Raw genomic sequence first — 17,703 nt, forward strand, 5'->3', positions numbered from 1 at the left:
CTCCCTCCCTATTTGTATAAAGGAACCCTTCAAGGGATGGGGACTAGACTTCATCAGAGAGATACACCCTCCTTCCAACGACCAACACAAGTAGATCCTCACTACCACAAACTATTTCAACAAGTGGGTAGAAGCAATCACAGCGAGGAATGCAACTGACACCGTGGTAATGAATTTTTGGAGGAGAATATCTTGGCCAGGTTTTGGATGTCCTGTGAATATTGTGACTGATAATGTCCAGGATTTTAAATCTATAAAATTTAGCACATTCAGAAGATATTTAACATAACAGTTGGCCACTCTACTACCTACTATCCTCAAGGAAATGGGTTGGTTGAGTCTTCCAATAAAACGGTGGGGAGAATCCTGAAGAAGGCAATAGCAGAAAGCCAGAGGAACTAAGATTCTCAATTAAAATTTGCACTATGGGAAACCATGGTCACTCCAAAAAAATCTACAGGCAAATCACCTTTCAATTTGGTCTATGGAAAAGCAGTTGTATTCCCTATATAGGTTTTTATTCTAGTTTTTAAGATGCTACAAGATGTGGAAGAAGAACCCAACTCCTTGACTAGAAGGATAAATAAATTAGTAGAGCTCCAGGAGACCAGAGAACAAGTAAATCACAGGTTAGACAACTACCAACAAAGAATGAAATCCTTGTTTGATAAGAAAGCTAAAGATAGACCTCTCCAACCAGGAGATCTAGTTTTGAGGTGGGATGTGAGAAGAGAAGACAAAGGGAAACATGGTAAATTTGATCCCTTATGTTTTGGACCCTTCAAGGTTGCTGAGACTAAAGGAAACAATACTTTTATGCTGGAGAACTTGGATGGTGAAATTCTTGAGCTTCTTGTAAATGGGCAATTCCTCAAGCTTTATTTCTAGCATTAAGAGGTTCAGTTCTCACCCATTGTACATATTGGTGAGCCATTGTAAAATATCAATAATGATTTCATTTCTTTATATTTTTGTTTTTTTATATACATGAATAAAATGACTCCACACCCAATAAATAGAAGGTTGCTAGTCTGCAGGTTCTCAGCACCTTGCTAGAAAGGCACTATCCCCAGTTGCAGCAAATGTTGTCACCTTTTGCAAAAAGTGTTCCTGCTGTAAAAAATAGTTAAAAGGATAAGAGAGTTTTGCAGCCATATTCCAAGCCATAAAAGCATGCAAAGCCCAAATTAGACCTCTCCAAAGGAAATTAATCTGAAGAAGCTTTCCAATGGTATATGGAAGTCCCAGAATGGACTTTTGGATCAAAAGTTAGAGCAAGTTGAAGTTTTGACTCTCAAAACCAGAAGAAAAAGGGAAAACTTAAAAAAATCTAAGTTTGATTTCATTTCCATCCGCCACATGTCCAATCAGAAATCAGCGATCGAAAGTGGAGGAATATGGTACATCAAAGATCGGAGGTCCCTGACAGTGATGAGGGAAATCAAAGGTTTGGGGTTAAATCGACGATCACCAATCGCAACAGCATTGCACATGTTGCAAATCAGAAATCGACAATCCTTGAGGGACCACTATAAAGAAATTGCGAGGAAAAAGTGCCAACATTTTAAACTGTTGGGGGAATGGCTTGAAGCATTTACAAAGGAATTCAGCTATAAAACCATAAGAGGGTGGGTCTTTTCTCTCTCCTCTAGAGGGACACGTAGTTGAATACCATTGGTCCCGATGAAGCCACGTTGCATCTTACGTCATCATGACATGGTAGTATGGTGGACACATGGCATGCAAATATAGCGTTTTAAGTGGTCATAAGGGGCCAAAACAAGGTGACACATGTCACCACTCACAAGGTGACACATGGCAGAGGATGATGTCAGGTCGTAAATCGGTGATCGCAAGTTGAGGAATATCACTGCAACAAGTTAACATCTTCCGATTGAATCCTACAATAGAGAAGCTCTGATGTGGGGGTTGGCTCACGGTCAGAAATAGTTTGAAGATCCAAAGGCGGGGCTGAGCACAAATGGGTGATCAGAATCAGCGATCACAACAAGGTAGAAATGTGATATCGAAATTTCATATAGGAGCATATTGGCATTTCTTCCGATATGCATATCATCGAAACTCCCGATACCATGGGCCCAAAGCAATGTGGATAGGTGGCATGATGCAAGCAGCATAAATATGTGTGTTTCATGTATGTTGACTAATGGTTGGGCGGAAGGTTAATCAAATATTTTATAAATCAAAGAGAGGTTATTAAAGGTCTTTATGGGTTCAAGCCTTGGCATGGTCCCTCCCTCATTCCCTCTCCACGTGGATCAGGCCACGTCGCACGTCGCATCTCACAAGTTTTGAGATGGTGCACCAAACACAATGTTATGAAATCGCCGATTGTCGAGTTCTGATATTCAACAGGGCCCAAGCGCATGTGTTGTGGCCTTATGATTTGTACGTTGGGTATGTTTTATGATGTGATGATTCAAATAATTGGCCCTCGTCCCAGCTAAAGGGTTTTAAGCCCTTGAAGGCTTAGGCCTTGAGTCCCCATGCCTCTATTATGCAGTTTCCATCCAAGCCCTGGTGCTAAACGCAAAGGGCTATTGACGATCAGAGATATGAGCATGTCGCAACTCCTAAACTAAAACCCCGATTGGAAATCATCGATAAGGGGGCTACGATATTCAGTCGGCACACGGTCGATAGAGGGAATTAAAGAAAAAGGGCATTGTGAAGTTTACAAAGGAAAAAGGTCCCCGAGTAGGAAAAAAAGGGACTTAAGAGCCCTAGGGATAACCTGCGGTCACAACCCTTGGTCTTATGACAAGAAATAAAGAAAAGGGCTAAACCAAGGGAGACCAAGGAGCATCAGATCTCATTGTTTTGTAACGTCTTTTAGAATAAATTCCTGATGTGTGAGAGTTGCGATAATGTAATAAAGAGATTTAAATGCATATGGGTTGATAGTTGAGGGAGTAAATGAGGGCATGGAGAAATTGGAAATTTAAAAGGGGTTCGTCCTGTAGAAGACTCTGCAACAAGAAACTAAGGACTACACGACCAACATAAATGAATTAAACTTCTCCACTCGCACGTCCTCAGGAAGACTTAATGGCTCAACATGGAGCTCCACACAGTCAGGAAATGCAGTACCACCTTGTTGATATATCTTTCTGCACCGTGGAAAGAAACAACTAGTTGATCGCTCCTAGCTCTAAAGAGTGGGAAAATCAAGCATTTAAGGCAAAAGCGATGGGAAAAAGCCGAGTACTAGAGGAGGAATATTATGACAAAGGCATGTCCTGATCAAAAGGAAATCACGGGAATGGGCATGTAGATATTTTTCTATACTATTCATTTAGTTTTCCCATGTTTTTTCATTTTGTATTGTATAGCTTTTTAATGGAACATTCAAACTATTGTAATCATTTTTTGGCAGTAGAGACATTTCACACCGAGACCAGCTAGTTGATCAAACAGCTGGAGCTCGGTTGAGATATTTTATAGATATTGTTCAAAGCTCCAACTCTCCTTATAAAAGGAAGGAAGAAACACTTAAGAAAGGTTCATAGTTTTCGAGAAACACTTCTCTCTTACGGGACCTTCTCCTAGTTTCCTAAAGGCCTGCTTGAAGCTTGTTGTATGTTGGTTTTCCTTAAGAGATTAATACAAAGTATCTAGTGATTCCAACTGATTTGGATTGCAATATTTCCTTCTCTCTCTGTTTTATCATATATTTTAAATAATTCTTCTCAGATTACATGTTAAGTAGCAGCTAGATGTATTTCCTTCAGATGCATATTCATTTCAATAAAACTTTGGTAGACAATGCTTGTATTGTTGTAGGAATTAAATCTTTAAACAATGCTCCATGTATCTCAACATTCCATAAATATTCCCCTCTCTCATTTCTCTTTGAGTCTTGATATACATAATTCTTAGATCTTAATCTTTTTATGATGGATTCCTCTTCTACTATCTTATCCCATTACCTCTCTTTCAACAATTAAATCGTTGCACATTCCTAATATCATTTGGCCACCTAAAGTTGAGGATTATTTCTTGAATACTCATGTACACAAGATGCTTCATGTTTGGTACTTTTATGAACGATTCTGAATCAAACCCATTTGAATTATTTGCAACAAATTGAAGTGCTTAAGGCCTTAAATAGAAATTTGAAAAACACTCTTTAAGAGTTCCTAGGCACTAGCCTCCCCTTCAACTCGAGGCTATCTTTAGGAGTGACAACACCCGCTAAGGCAAAATTCTCCTCACATCATGCTTTGACGAGGATATTTCTCTCGTGTAATGCCCGAATCTCTTCTTGTACCAAGTCAGACCACAACCACTCCCACTCTGGTAGCTTCTCCCTCCTATTAGCAGTCTTGGTAACTGTGCCACTTCTTGGGAATTCCTAAAAGTTCTAGGATCACCTTATCATCTTCAACAACAGTAGTCCTAACACTTCCAAGCTCATCCCAACACTAGGTGAACTTGGTCAAGTACTTCGAAATTGAGTCGCCCATGTCCATCTTGATCTTTCTGGGTTTGTCCTTCAGTGCAAACTTCCTATGGTCACTTCTATTTTGAAACAGGTCCGTTAATGCCTTCCACATTGCAAATGGAGTGTCCTTACTATGGAGATTCAAGACAATGTGGTCTCGAACTCTTTCTAGTATAATCCTTCTCGCTTTTTCCATATGCTTTCTCCATTCAACTAGATCTTTATCATAAGATGTTGGAGGCTTCAGAATATCATGATATATGAATTCCTTGAGGCCATAGACTTCTAGCATTGCCTCCATCTTGTCGTTCCAAGCTATGTAAGTTGAGCTGCCCTCCAAGGCATACTCAAGTCTCAAACTGTAGAATGACATATTGCTGACTCTAAAGTGTTAACTTTCCAATTTGGTTTCACATGCAAATTAACTTGAATTATCCTCTTTTATATTGTCTTCATCTCTAATACCATGTAGATTTTTACTTGTAGATTCAACAGCTTATGTTATATGCTAAAAAACAAGACAAAAATCTACTCTACTCTTCAGCGGAAGCCAAAATTGATCGATGAAAATAATAAGTAGAAAAGGAAGAATATTAATCACACATAACACAATAGTTGTTTGGGAAAAGAAACTGCTCAAAACCCTGACTATCTATATTTCATTAATGAGAAGATATGAGAAGAAAATACAATGCTTGTTGAACTTGAACAATTCCTACACAAGTACAATCTATCTCTCTGCTTCACAAGTGAGCTCAAGCCAACACTTAGCCAATTGTGTTTCCTACCAAGCCCCTACTTCCTTGCGCAATTCCTTAGTGAATTATCCCATATTTAATTGGGAAATTATCCACCCATGGCTATGAAATCCATGAATATGCCCTCAATTGACAACATGCATCGTCTGTATAACTCAAAAAATTATACAACTGATAGTACTATGTCCCTAAACTCTAATCTCAATTGGGTCTTCCTCTTAACTGACATGCATGAGTTATTTATGAGTGAATATTCAATTAACTGGTGTGGCACTGAGGATGCACTGTGTTTGTCCCCACTACTAGACCTCCTACTAGTTCCTCCAATAGTTAGAACTAGTTTAACTGACTATAACTCAGATAGACTGAGTTAATTAATCACAACTCAAAAGAGTTCAACATGGGCCCCTAAAATTTAGGGATCACTCTACATGACTCTAGATAGACTTCCAACTTGAATTTCCTAAGCCAACTAAGTCAAATTAACTTAGTTAACTATTACAAGTTGCTATGAGAATAGAATTTCGATTTAATCCACAATTTAATTCAAGGACAAATTAAATTGGAATTTCTTGTTGTTATTTTTAACAATAAGGAAGTAGTATGGTTACATAGATCCATTTCAAATATTGGGTTTATAAAAAATGTTGTAAGAATAGATGGTGTGGGTTGGATGAGCAAGAGGAACACATTAGTTATATTATCAATTATAAAAATTGATTACATGGAAGATAGTAATTAGAGTAAGGAAGTAGTATGGTTACATAGATCCTTTCCAAATATTGGTTTTATACAAAATTTTGTAAGAATAGATGGCAATAGTTCGTGTGTGTGTGTGTGTGGACTTGTGTTTCAAAGAAGCAAAGATGAATATTGCATGTATCACAAACAAGACTGTGAGCATTTTTCTTTTGTGGTGTTATATGTTGATGATATGTTGTTAATTGAGAATAGAATGTACCATGGTGCTACAGATTTTATAAGAAGTACCATGGTGCTACATATTTTATTTCAAGTTTTGAAAGTAAAAGAGATTTTGTGAACATGCAACTCTAATTAAATGATATGACATATTTTGAAACAAAACCTATCAAGACCTTATTACTATAGGTGTAATGTTATATACAAAACAATTTCCTAAGACGAGAAAATATGAAGAGAATATATCTCAGGTTTCCTATGAAAGAGTTGATGGAAGTTCAATATATTCTATTATTTGTTATTTAGACCAAACATTTTCCCCATTGTGGCAATTTTGAGCAGATATATGTAAAAATGGAAAAAGGAACAATAGACCTTTGTAAAGAGGGTCTTCAAACATTTACATGGCACTAGTGTGTGGGTCTGGGGGGGGATGTAAAATGTTTCATGAATGTTTAGCTTATTTATGTGGAAATGAGTTGGATGAGCAAGAGGAACAGTTTAGTTGGATTCTCAACTACAAAAATTGATTACATGGAAGATAGTCATTAGAGTAAGGAAGTAGTATGGTTACATAGATCATTTTCAAATATTAGTTTTATACAAAACATTGTAAGGATAAATGGTGGTAGTTCATGTGTAGTCTTCTTAGTAAAGAACCTTACATTTCATGGTAACATCAAGAATATTGACGTGCAATACCATTATGTTAGAGATATGGTTCAAGACAATAAGCTCTAACTAGAAAATGTTGATACATTGAAGAGCATTGTAGATTCATTAATGAATTTTATAGTGCTCAAAAGTTATATTAGTGCAGAGAATCAATAGACATAATTGCATTTCATAGTTGATTCCATGGATGATTGTCTCTCCTACTTTTCTAAAAGTAATAGATGATTGTTGAATATGTATTATACTCTTTGTAAGAAAAATATAGGTGTTATAATGTAAGTATGGAATTTATTTCTTCTACTTTTTAACACATAATTTTTGCCCCCCTGTAATTTGATACTTTTTAGTAATTTGATACTATTTAGTAGATTGAAATTGAATATTCTTACAAAGTGCCTAAATGTCATTATCTTAACCAATAAGAAAGAGTTATAATTCCAAATTAAGGTACTTAGATAAATATCATACCTATCATTATATTTTTAAGTTTTTTCTTAAAAATTATTAATATTACTTATCCTATATTACACACATCTTAATTGTAATTATAAACCTATCAAAGGAATCCTCAACATGCTAGTGCTTTGAAAATGGAAACGAAAACCAATACTAATACATACCAAAATAGAAAATCCAACCAAATACAGATTTTGAATTTTAAAAACTGATTAGAAAGTTTAAAAAAATACCGAATAAAATAATTGACATAATAAAATGAAACCAAGTTGTAAGAACGTATATTCTTCTTAATATTAAATACCTATCAACTTCTCTCTTGATGGCATACTAGGTAGGTCATTGTTAACACATAAAAATGAGGCATAAAGATCTGAAATGTTTGTGGAGCACATTTTATGTCATAAGGATCTTAGATGTTTGTGGAGCACATTCACCAAATAAACATTGCCATGTGAATGAAATTAATAAAAACCACATGTTAAACCACAATTAAATTTTTTTAAGTGATAAACAAGATAGAGCATATGTGAAGAAAGGATATCACATGAATCATCATGACGTTAGAACTTCATACAGCTAACCATGCAAAATAGATTATTATGATTATTTATGCGGTATATTTAATGCTTATATATATATATATATATATATATATATATATATATATATATATATATTTTAATTAATATTTGTATAGAATAATTTTTAATTGTTGTTATTTATAAATCAAAGCTGATTTCTTCTGATTATTAAAAGATTATATTATTTAAAATGATTTTTGGTATATAACATATAAATGATTTTTATATATAAAAGGAATTTTAATTTTTTGGTTAACATATTTTTTTATATAAGTGAAGATGAATTTTTTTATATATAAAAGGAATTTTAATTTTTTGGTTAACATATTTTTTTATATAAGTGAAGATGAATTCTTAATTAAGTGATAGAAATTTAAATTTTATTTATAGTTTTCAATTTATTATTATTAATAATAATTTGTATGTTTATTATATTAATATGTTATTTAAAACAATATTGATGGTTTATAAGAAGTAAGGTGCTTTTAGGATATAAAAATATCTTTGTGTTTTAGTATATTAATTTATTTCCTTATGTATGAAAAAGATGATTGTACAAAGAAATCAAATAAAAGCACTGTAAAATTTATTTTAAAATAAAAGACGACATTGTCAACTTAAACAATATCTAGAAAACCTCTATCTCTTGCATATGAGATAACCCCTAATAAAAATATGTGTAACTCTCACATATGATATTACCTCCATTTACAAATATATATGGCTCTCATATAGAAAATAAAATATAATTGTATTTCCCAATCAGGGTGTTAGAATCTATGCCAATGGGGGGGAATGCCGACCACCCCCCATTGCATTTAAGATAGGGGGATGGTGTGGCTGTCCCTCACCATGCATCAACACATGTTAACTATATTACAACCCTTAGTATTATAACGAAAACACTCATTCCTTGTGTGAGCTCTTGACCTATCTGTCACAACTCTATGTTCTTCTCTAGTCTCAATAGCAATCCCCAATCACAAGTGGGATATTTCCTCCATGACGTTGGCTTTGTGGAAACCCTATTGCATGAAGGAATCGATCCCCTAAAGGAAAGCCTTCATTACACACACCTTGTGTTGATATGTCAAGTGTGGAGCAGAGAGATAGTGGTTGAGGAAGCAAATCCTAGGATATTGGAAGTCCTCACAATGGGGGTAAAAGTTGGAACACGAAGTGGCTAGAGAGGAATCAAGATTCTTCTGCAACATCTCAACACCCAATGTGAAGACAGTTGTGGGGTAAATTTTTGTATGTCCAATCTTCACAATATTCTCAGTCTATTGGTATTTGCATGGTGGAATCTGGTTCATGGATTGCAGTGAGTGTCAATGGTGTGCCCAAGGTTTCATGGCTATTGGACCCTACCTAAAGCTACTCTCTATATGATCATACTTTGTCACTACCAATTAATTATATTCTCAAGCCCATCTGCCATCTAGGTGTTAAGTTCTTTTTATATTTTCTTCGATCCTATTGACATGTCTCATTGGTTTTCTCTTCTATTAGAGGGTGTTTTTAACCAAGACTCTCTTCCTTCTAAGTACCATGCCTCACTAATGAATGCACTCTTTTATGGGGTCTAGAGATTGAGGACCTCAAGGTCGACCTCAAGATCAAACCAAAGCATAGACTATTTTGGTTATATTCCACTCCCCGACCCCTACAAAAATCCAAGAGAAAATTCATTACTTAGAATCCTTAACTTCAAATGATCGTCAAGCCTACTCTAATTTTGAAATCCAAACTAAAGAAGCTAGTTGGGTTCCTGACTCTAGCCATACTAGGAGATGATAGATCCAATATCTTAATCCCATCACCCTTCATAGGAAAATGAAAACGGTCATGGGAAGAGACTGTAAAGAAAAGTGTGAGGACTGCAATAACATTATAGCTTGCTTTAATAAAATTCAATAAGTCCAATACCACCAACATTTTTTTCTCATCAACCTAGATCTTATTTGACCCACATAAAAAGCCATATACAATACACCCTCAAGCCTCTAACAAATGCAAGTGCCTAGGATCTAGCCTTAGTCACTTCCTTGAATGGCCCTAGTTACTTCTTTAAATAATTAATATTTGGAATTTAAATAATTAATATTTCTTCCAACCTCTTGGTTAAGGTTTTTAACTTTTAATATAATAGTTTTTTTAATTTATGTTTAGCTAGCAATGAATGACACTTGAAATTTTTGCATATCTAGTTTACATTGTGTCGTGTCAAAAACTTGAATTGCAAATCAATTTTATTTTAAAATGATTTTAAGTGATAAAAAACATAAACCATTATTGGTAAATCAGATTTCGCCATCAAGGGTGCAATTATCTCACATTGTAGAGAAATGTTATATATGAATATTATTTTGAAGCGAAAGAAACTCATATATATATATATATATATATATATATATATATATATATATATATATATATATATATATATATATATAATATTAACAATTTAGTGGTATTAAACATATTTATTTTAAAGATGATAGTTCTTCCTCCTAATGGAGTTCCACATTATTAGTTTTTTGGGCGTGGATTTTCATACACAATTATGCTTAGGTTATATAGGAGGTTGAAGTTATCTATTTATGTTAATGGAAATTTTTATAATGGTTTAATATTAATAATTTAAACATATTTTATTTTTATAGTATAATTTTAATGATTTTATAAAATTTTAAATTAAAAATGTAATGAAATTAATTAGCTGATTTGAAAAGCCATGGTTAATTTTTTTTATGTAATTTTTATCACATTTTTTTCTTCAATATATATTATCATATAGAAAAATATAATTTTGTATCAAATTTATATTTGTTGGGTAGAAAGTTTATAATTTTTTGTCATGTAGAGTATTTAAAGATTAATAATTAAATTATTTAAATCTATCTAAATTTATTAGAAAGAATCAAATTTCTTGACTTGTAAGTTTTTTTAAAATGAAAAAATACACAATTAAAAAACTAGAATAGAAAGAAAATCTATTATATTGAACAATATTATTTATTAATGTGTAAAGTCAATAATAAATTTTAAAATATTAACCATTAATATATTTAAAAATTATATTTTTATTCTTAATATTTAATAAATAAAAAATTAAAATAACTATACCTAACTAAATTTTATATTAAATAATAGCTATTACTAAATTACAAGTAAATATGGTTATAAATAAAATAAAATATTATAAATAATTGTTTTGTCCAATATAATATTAATATTTTGTTTTGATATGAACTGAATTTATATATAATAATTAATATATTGATATAGATTAAATTTGTATATAATAATTAGGGTAGCAAATTAAATTTCTTTAAATTAATACATAAATTTTATTATTATATATATCTATATTTTTAAATTTTTGCTATCACTTAATTAACTATAATAATCTGACAAATATTACTATAATAACTATATATATATAATCTGACAAATATTACTATAATAACTATATATAATATTTGTCAGATTATATATATTATATATATATAAGGCAAGCATACCTCCCTCCCATCGCTAGGTCCTAGGTCTGAGCCCCCAAGCAAGCTGGTGCAAGCACCCCGGAACCCCAGAGAAGGTAGCAGCTACCCTACGTGGTCTCACTTCGCTTCGCATATTCAATCAACCCCTCACCTTCACGTATCTGGAGCCTACTATAGGGAGAGAGGAGGAGAGCTATGACTATTTCCTCCTTAGGAAATATCAATCCAGAATGGAGGGGATCACTATCCCTATATATAATCTGACAAATATTATATATAGTTATTATAGTAATATTTGTCAGATTATATATATATATATATATCTATATATATATATATAGTAATATTTGTCAGATTATTATAGTTAATTAAGTGATAGCAAAAATTTAAAAGTAAGTAGAAAATAATAACCATTCTAGATAAATGTCTTGGGAATTAAAAATATATTATCATGAAGTAAACGTATCTACTAACTATAAAGGATGAAATTTAATAAAAATTATTATATCACATACACATATATAATTTCCTTTATTTTATAAATAAAAAAAATTGTAAATTCACAATTTTACTTAATATTAAAGTTTTTGAGATAAATTTTACTTTTTCAGTACGAAAAAAAGAAGCATGATTTATATTCATATAAAAGATATTTACATAAGAGAAAATGACTGATAAGAGCTGAAACATGTGTATGCAGAAATATTAGTTGTAAACAGAGCTAGCAAAAATTCATAGAGTATCAAAATTCTCTTGATGCAGGAGATATCAGAAGCATGGACAGATAGAGTTTAGCCATATACTCATGGATATATATACTAGACCATACTAGAATAAGCCTTCTCATCAGAAGTAGAAAGTCAAGGAAAGACCGACATACCTTTTATGAAGAGGAAATAGTCTATGAAGCATAGGAAGACAGAAACCAAAAGGAAAAACTAGGTACCCGGAAGGGAGAAATCTTCTATCTCATATGTTGTAGCTTGCATTTGTACCTCCATTTTCCATGAACCAGGATGTATAGCAAGGCCCTTCTTTGACAGGTTGTTCGCTCGAGAATTCAGTGACCTGTTCACATGATTGATTAAGTAGTCCGGTTTGCTATTCCATAACATTTTAATCCTGTTCATCCATCCAGATAACATAGGATTCTTGTTGGATAATTTCCCAGAAGCCTGTTCTATTATGATTTTGGAATCCCCATATATCTGAAGCATTTGAATATTCAAAGAGATATATTTTACTTAATGAAAGGTAAATGATCAATTTAATTTACCTAATAGGGATCAAACTCTAATCATGTCTCATTTTGTGTGGAATTCAAGATACTCTACTCTAAATATACCCTGAATTTCTTTTAACCATAACCTAAATTTCTTTAATTCAAAACAAATATTACATTAGAATAAGAATTTTCTTAAGACCCCTAATGGGGGTGGAGGTCACATGATAGAGGTAGAATTGAGATTCCCACCCTCTCGTAGTTGTTAATCATGCGAGGAGTAATGAGATATGATGGAGGGCTCTTGGCCCATCAATGGAACTATCGAGAGAATGTGATTTTTTATTATCACATCAAGAGGAGGACAAGATCATAGTGGTTGTGGCAGGCGATGAGAATGCAGGGAGAAAGGAAGGGAGAGGGTGTTGTTCACAAGCCAAGTCTTTGATGAAAGTTGAAGGGTTGGGGGGAGTGGGGAGCTAGCCTATGCATTTGGTATTTTTTTTCCAGGAATTCATGTGGGATCTCGAAGAAACGCAAGAGAAGATAGTGGTTTGACCAACTGCAAGCATCTTATTAGGTTTGTGGCATCTCCACCTGCTGGCCACTCGTGAGTTGCAACACTGGGAAGTTGCCATCTGGTGAGTCTGGGTAATTTTCTTTTTCCTGGTCTGGTGTCTGTTAGTTAGTTCTCGTTTTGGTTTTGCTGTTAATCTTTGGGTCTTTAGTCAAGGGGGACAACGACTTTGTTGGGCCACGACCAATGACTGCCTCGAGAGGAGGTTTGAGCGTTATGTGAAATGTAACGGGTATCACTGGGGAGGGGAGGTAATTGCCTGTATGTTGTCTACGCCCCTGGTGAAATGAGCTATGTGCGTCTCGAGTTCCTTCATTGTGTTCATATATCCCACCCTTGTGTTAGTAGGTCCCCCTCGTCTAGGGAAGGTTGTGTTTTGGGGTCTCAAAGAGAAATGTTATCGTGCCTAGGTGTATTCAATGGGAGGAAGGGTTGAACTTGCAAACCCACCCCGACTAGAGGAGTCATCTCTGTCGAACTATGGGCAACAGGTTGTCTAGTGGCTGCGTGTTTCTGGTTCTAAGGAATTGAAACCTTATTGTGCTTTTGGGTGGTGGGGGGTAGCATGTAGGTTAGCAGGAAATTCATTGCTACAAACTCCAAGAAGAATTACAAGTGAGTGCAGGAAGGAAGGAACTGAGTGCTAGTGTTAGTGGGAAAACCAGTGTCTGTGGGAGTATTGTGAGTGCTTGGGCTTGAGGGAGCGAGGTATACATTTTTCTGCAGGTATGCAAAGACAAAGAGGATGACCTTACCACGAGGGTGGTCAACACAGACGTGTTGACAATAGAGGTTGTCGTGCCTCTTCCTCCAACGAGGCACATTCAGCTTGTCTGGATAGAGAGGAGGGGATCCCCCAATTTCCTAGAATGCCGCCAGGCCACGTAGTCCAGACCACCTCATTGGACTCCATTGCCGAGCTGCTAAGAAGGATCCAAGCCAACTTGGACATCCTCCGGGACCATGGTATGAGGACCACAATGAAAATGTTATCTATTGGAACGATATCCAATTCAACCAAGAGGAAATCCTTGAAAGTCAAAGCCGATGCAAAATTCATGAGTGTCTACGCGAGATTGAGGAGCGTCTCGAGCACATTGAATTTCATTAGCATGACTGACAAATGCAAAGGGAGCACCCAACTCATGTAGAGAAGCATCCACCATGTTCACCACCCTTATATGAATGTGTTACGTTGTGTTTTAATTTTGGCAGTTTTGGGATTGTATGGTTGAGAAGCCCTCTGGAAATAAGGTGCAAATTGAAAATTCTTATGTTGTATATCCCAACTCTCCCTAGCAACAAATCTGGTCGAATTGAGGTAGGATGAGCTTATGACCAACAATAAGTACTTGTTTTAACAACAGTAATATAATAATTGATGACCAGCAATATGTACTTGTTTTAACATCAATAATATAATCAAAGAAATTTTTTAGAAATTTTAATTTTTTTTTACCATGAAAAACAAAATCAAATTTACCTAACAAATGAGATTAAAGTGTAAATACACCTAAATTCTATTTTTTAAGAATTAAAACACCATGCTTGAATTTCTTAGAATTCTAAACAAAAATGATCATAGAATTTAACTTATTTATGAAACCAAAAACAAAATCTACATTAATAATTCAATAATTATAATACAATTCGCAAAACTTTCGATAATTATAATGCAATTGCCAAAATTGATATGGCCAAGAAATGTGCCGAAAAGTCTCCTCGGTACCATAGTGCAAATTTAATAATCCATAATATACAAATATTAAATTTAATTGTTGAGTGGAAGGAGCATGTCGTATTACTTTAATTCACAATTCTAGAAGCAAGCGCCGCACCCAAATAATGATTAGTGAACATGAAACTTACATAGATCATAATCCATTTGACATGTAGTTTTATGTGTTTTTTTGTTACGAGGCAAACTTCCATGGATCACACAGCTATAATTCCACATCATAATCTCGTTGACATGTACTCATGTGTTTTTTTTGTTACGAGGTAATCCACATCATGATTTCTTTGACGTGCAGGTATGTTGTTTTTTTCTTTGACGTGCAGTAATGTGTTTTTTGTTATTAGTTTTTTTAGTTAAGGTTAATTTAATCGATATATAAAATGGTTTTTATTTTTTATTTAAATATAAATTTTTTGGTTATTTAAAATAAGTTTTTAAATGGATAAATAAATTTAATAAAAATGTAATTTAATTTATAGATGAAATAATTTTTCCGGTTAATTTTAATTAAAATTTAATAATTTTTTTCATAAATTTGAGATTAAATTATTGAATTTACAAAATTCAAATATTTTAGAATTCCAAAGTGTTAATGTATTTATACATTCTAAAACTTTGACATTATATCAATAAATTTCATTAAAAAAAATTTATTTATTCTATAAATTAAACTATATCTTTACAAAAATAAAACTCAAAAACACTTAAAATTATAATTATAAACTTGAGTTATAAAAAAAAACTATATCTTTACAAAAATAAAACTCAAAAACACTTAAAATTATAATTATAAACTTGAGTTATAAAAAAAAGCTATAAACACACCACTCTAATTCGAAATTCTAATACAAATGCGAAGCTAAGCGTGGCGTGGCAATTGCCTCCAAGGGTACGGCCTTATGGATCGCCAGTCCAAACTTCTCTCTCATGTCTATCTGCTCCGCACGCGTCCCCTTGGGAGGTGCCCACTCAAATGAATGGATAAGCGACCCCAACGTTAAATGAACCATCCGACTTGCCAATGGAAGCCCCACGCACATTCTCGTTCCTGCTCCGAACGGTATCAGCTCAAAGTGTTTTCCTCTGTAATCCACATGGCTACACATCTCATCATCAATAAACCTCTCTGGCGCGAAATTTAATGGCTCTTTCCAGATCTGAGCGTCCCTTCCCATGCCCCAAACGTTCACCACTACTCGGCTGTGTTTGGGTATCACGAACCCCCCGATCTCACAATCGCTGTTTGCTCTGTGTGGGACGAGCAGAGGACCTGCCGGGTGCAATCGGAACACTTCTTTCACCACTGCGCGGAGATAAGGGAGGCGCTCTGTATCACTTTCTTCCATCCGGCGGTTGAGACCAACAACCTCTTCCAGCTCCGCTTGGGCTCGTTTCAATTTCTCAGGATTGCGAATGAGTTCTGCCATTGCCCACTCTATTGTCACCGTGGTCGTATCACTTCCAGCCACAAAGATATCCTGCAAAAGAAATTATAAATCACACTCTGTTTATTAGTATTTTCACAATTCGATAGGATTTGTGTGGGTATAATAGCCAGAAGAGATAGCGAAAGACTTACACTTAAGTAGCCCCTGATGTCAGGGAGAGTAAATTCATCATTTCTCATGTCCAGCAAAACGTCCAAGAGATCCTTCTTTCCATCATCACTTGTGTCACTGTTTTTGCTCCTCTTTGCGAGGCGATCCTCTATGAATTTATCCATAACAGCATACGACTTTTTCCTGTAGGTCACCATATTACGATAAACACCCTGTAGATCCAAGAACTGAAGACACGGGAAATAGTCGGCCAAATTGGGAGCGGCGTGTAGAACCATCATTCTCGAAATAGCGTCTTTCAGATCTTCAGATGCTCGTAAGTTAGAATCGAACATGTGTTTACCAAAGGCCATGTTCCCTATCAGATTAAACGCGGAGTGGAATGCAATGTGTCCGATATTCACACACTCTGATCCCTTCAGGGAGCTTTCAAAAATCTGATGAATCATTCGATGTGCTTGATCTCTTCTGAGATCTTGTAGAGCTTCTAGCCGCTTGACAGAGAAGAGTTCATTATTAGATATGCGTCTGAGCATACGCCAGCGAGATCCATATTGGCATAAAAGAAATGAGTGCTTGTGGTGAGAAAGAGCTTTGAGTGCTTCTGGGACAATCCGGCCTGCAAAGATGTGGCCATGGGTTTTGAGAACTTCCTTTGCCATGGCAGGAGAGGAGACCACCACTGTGGTTTTCATTCCGAGGGAGAGAGACATGAGAGGGCCGTATTTGGAGGCCAGGCGGAACAGAGATTCGTGGGGATTTTTACCCAACTGAAACAGATTTCCCACAATTGGCCATCCCGGAGGCCCGGGAGGAAGCCTGCCGCAGGTCTTTCTCTTCCACACGTCCAAGACAAAGTATATGATGGCGGAAGTGATCCCCAGCAGAGAATAGAATAGTAAACTTCCAATATCCATTGAGGTCGACTCGATGTAACTAAGGCCTGCCACTGTGCAGAGCAGAGAAGAGGGATACCACTGCATGCATATACCTCTTCTTTCCCATGGAGCATGGAGGGAGGGCAATGCAGTCTACTTATAAAAATTTTGTTATAGTTTGACGTGTCCACCAATATCAGTAGCCCAGGGCAATATAGGTAGGGCTACACGAAGTTTAGGTTATATTAGGGTGTTGTTTATTGAGGTGATAATTTAGTTTAATTTTTTTTTGGAATTTATTTATTTTTGTTTTAAAAGAATTTATTATGAGAGAAATTTTTTTTATAATGGAAATAAATTCAAT

The 17,703-nt window shown here is 34.7% G+C and overlaps 1 protein-coding gene across 1 annotated transcript; it reads right to left on the reverse strand.

Annotated features, from left to right (window-relative positions):
• Positions 1–15,735: 15,735 nt before the first annotated feature.
• Positions 15,736–17,442, reverse strand: LOC149231983 (cytochrome P450 76T24-like). Its single transcript, XM_089376407.1, has 2 exons — positions 16,482–17,442; positions 15,736–16,380 (listed from the first exon to the last, which is right to left on the reverse strand). Exons 1-2 carry the CDS (start codon positions 17,376–17,378, stop codon positions 15,745–15,747), a joined length of 1,533 nt encoding a protein of 510 aa, XP_089232533.1. The 5' UTR covers positions 17,379–17,442; the 3' UTR covers positions 15,736–15,744.
• Positions 17,443–17,703: the final 261 nt, after the last annotated feature.

This window comes from Pinus tabuliformis, chromosome J (assembly GCF_031772625.1).
Source record: "Pinus tabuliformis cultivar Carrire ecotype Pingquan chromosome J, CPIR1, whole genome shotgun sequence".
NCBI lineage: Eukaryota > Viridiplantae > Streptophyta > Pinopsida > Pinales > Pinaceae > Pinus > Pinus tabuliformis.

What these genes read in the sequence shown, in the direction of transcription:
- LOC149231983 (XM_089376407.1), bottom strand. Translation starts at nt 17,378, where the DNA reads ATGGATATTGGAAGTTTACTATTCTATTCTCTGCTGGGGATCACTTCC. An exon ending in ACATCAGGGGCTACTTAAGT is followed by an intron (nt 16,381 to 16,481) that starts GTAAGTCTTTCG and finishes TTTCTTTTGCAG; the next exon opens with GATATCTTTGTGGCTGGAAG.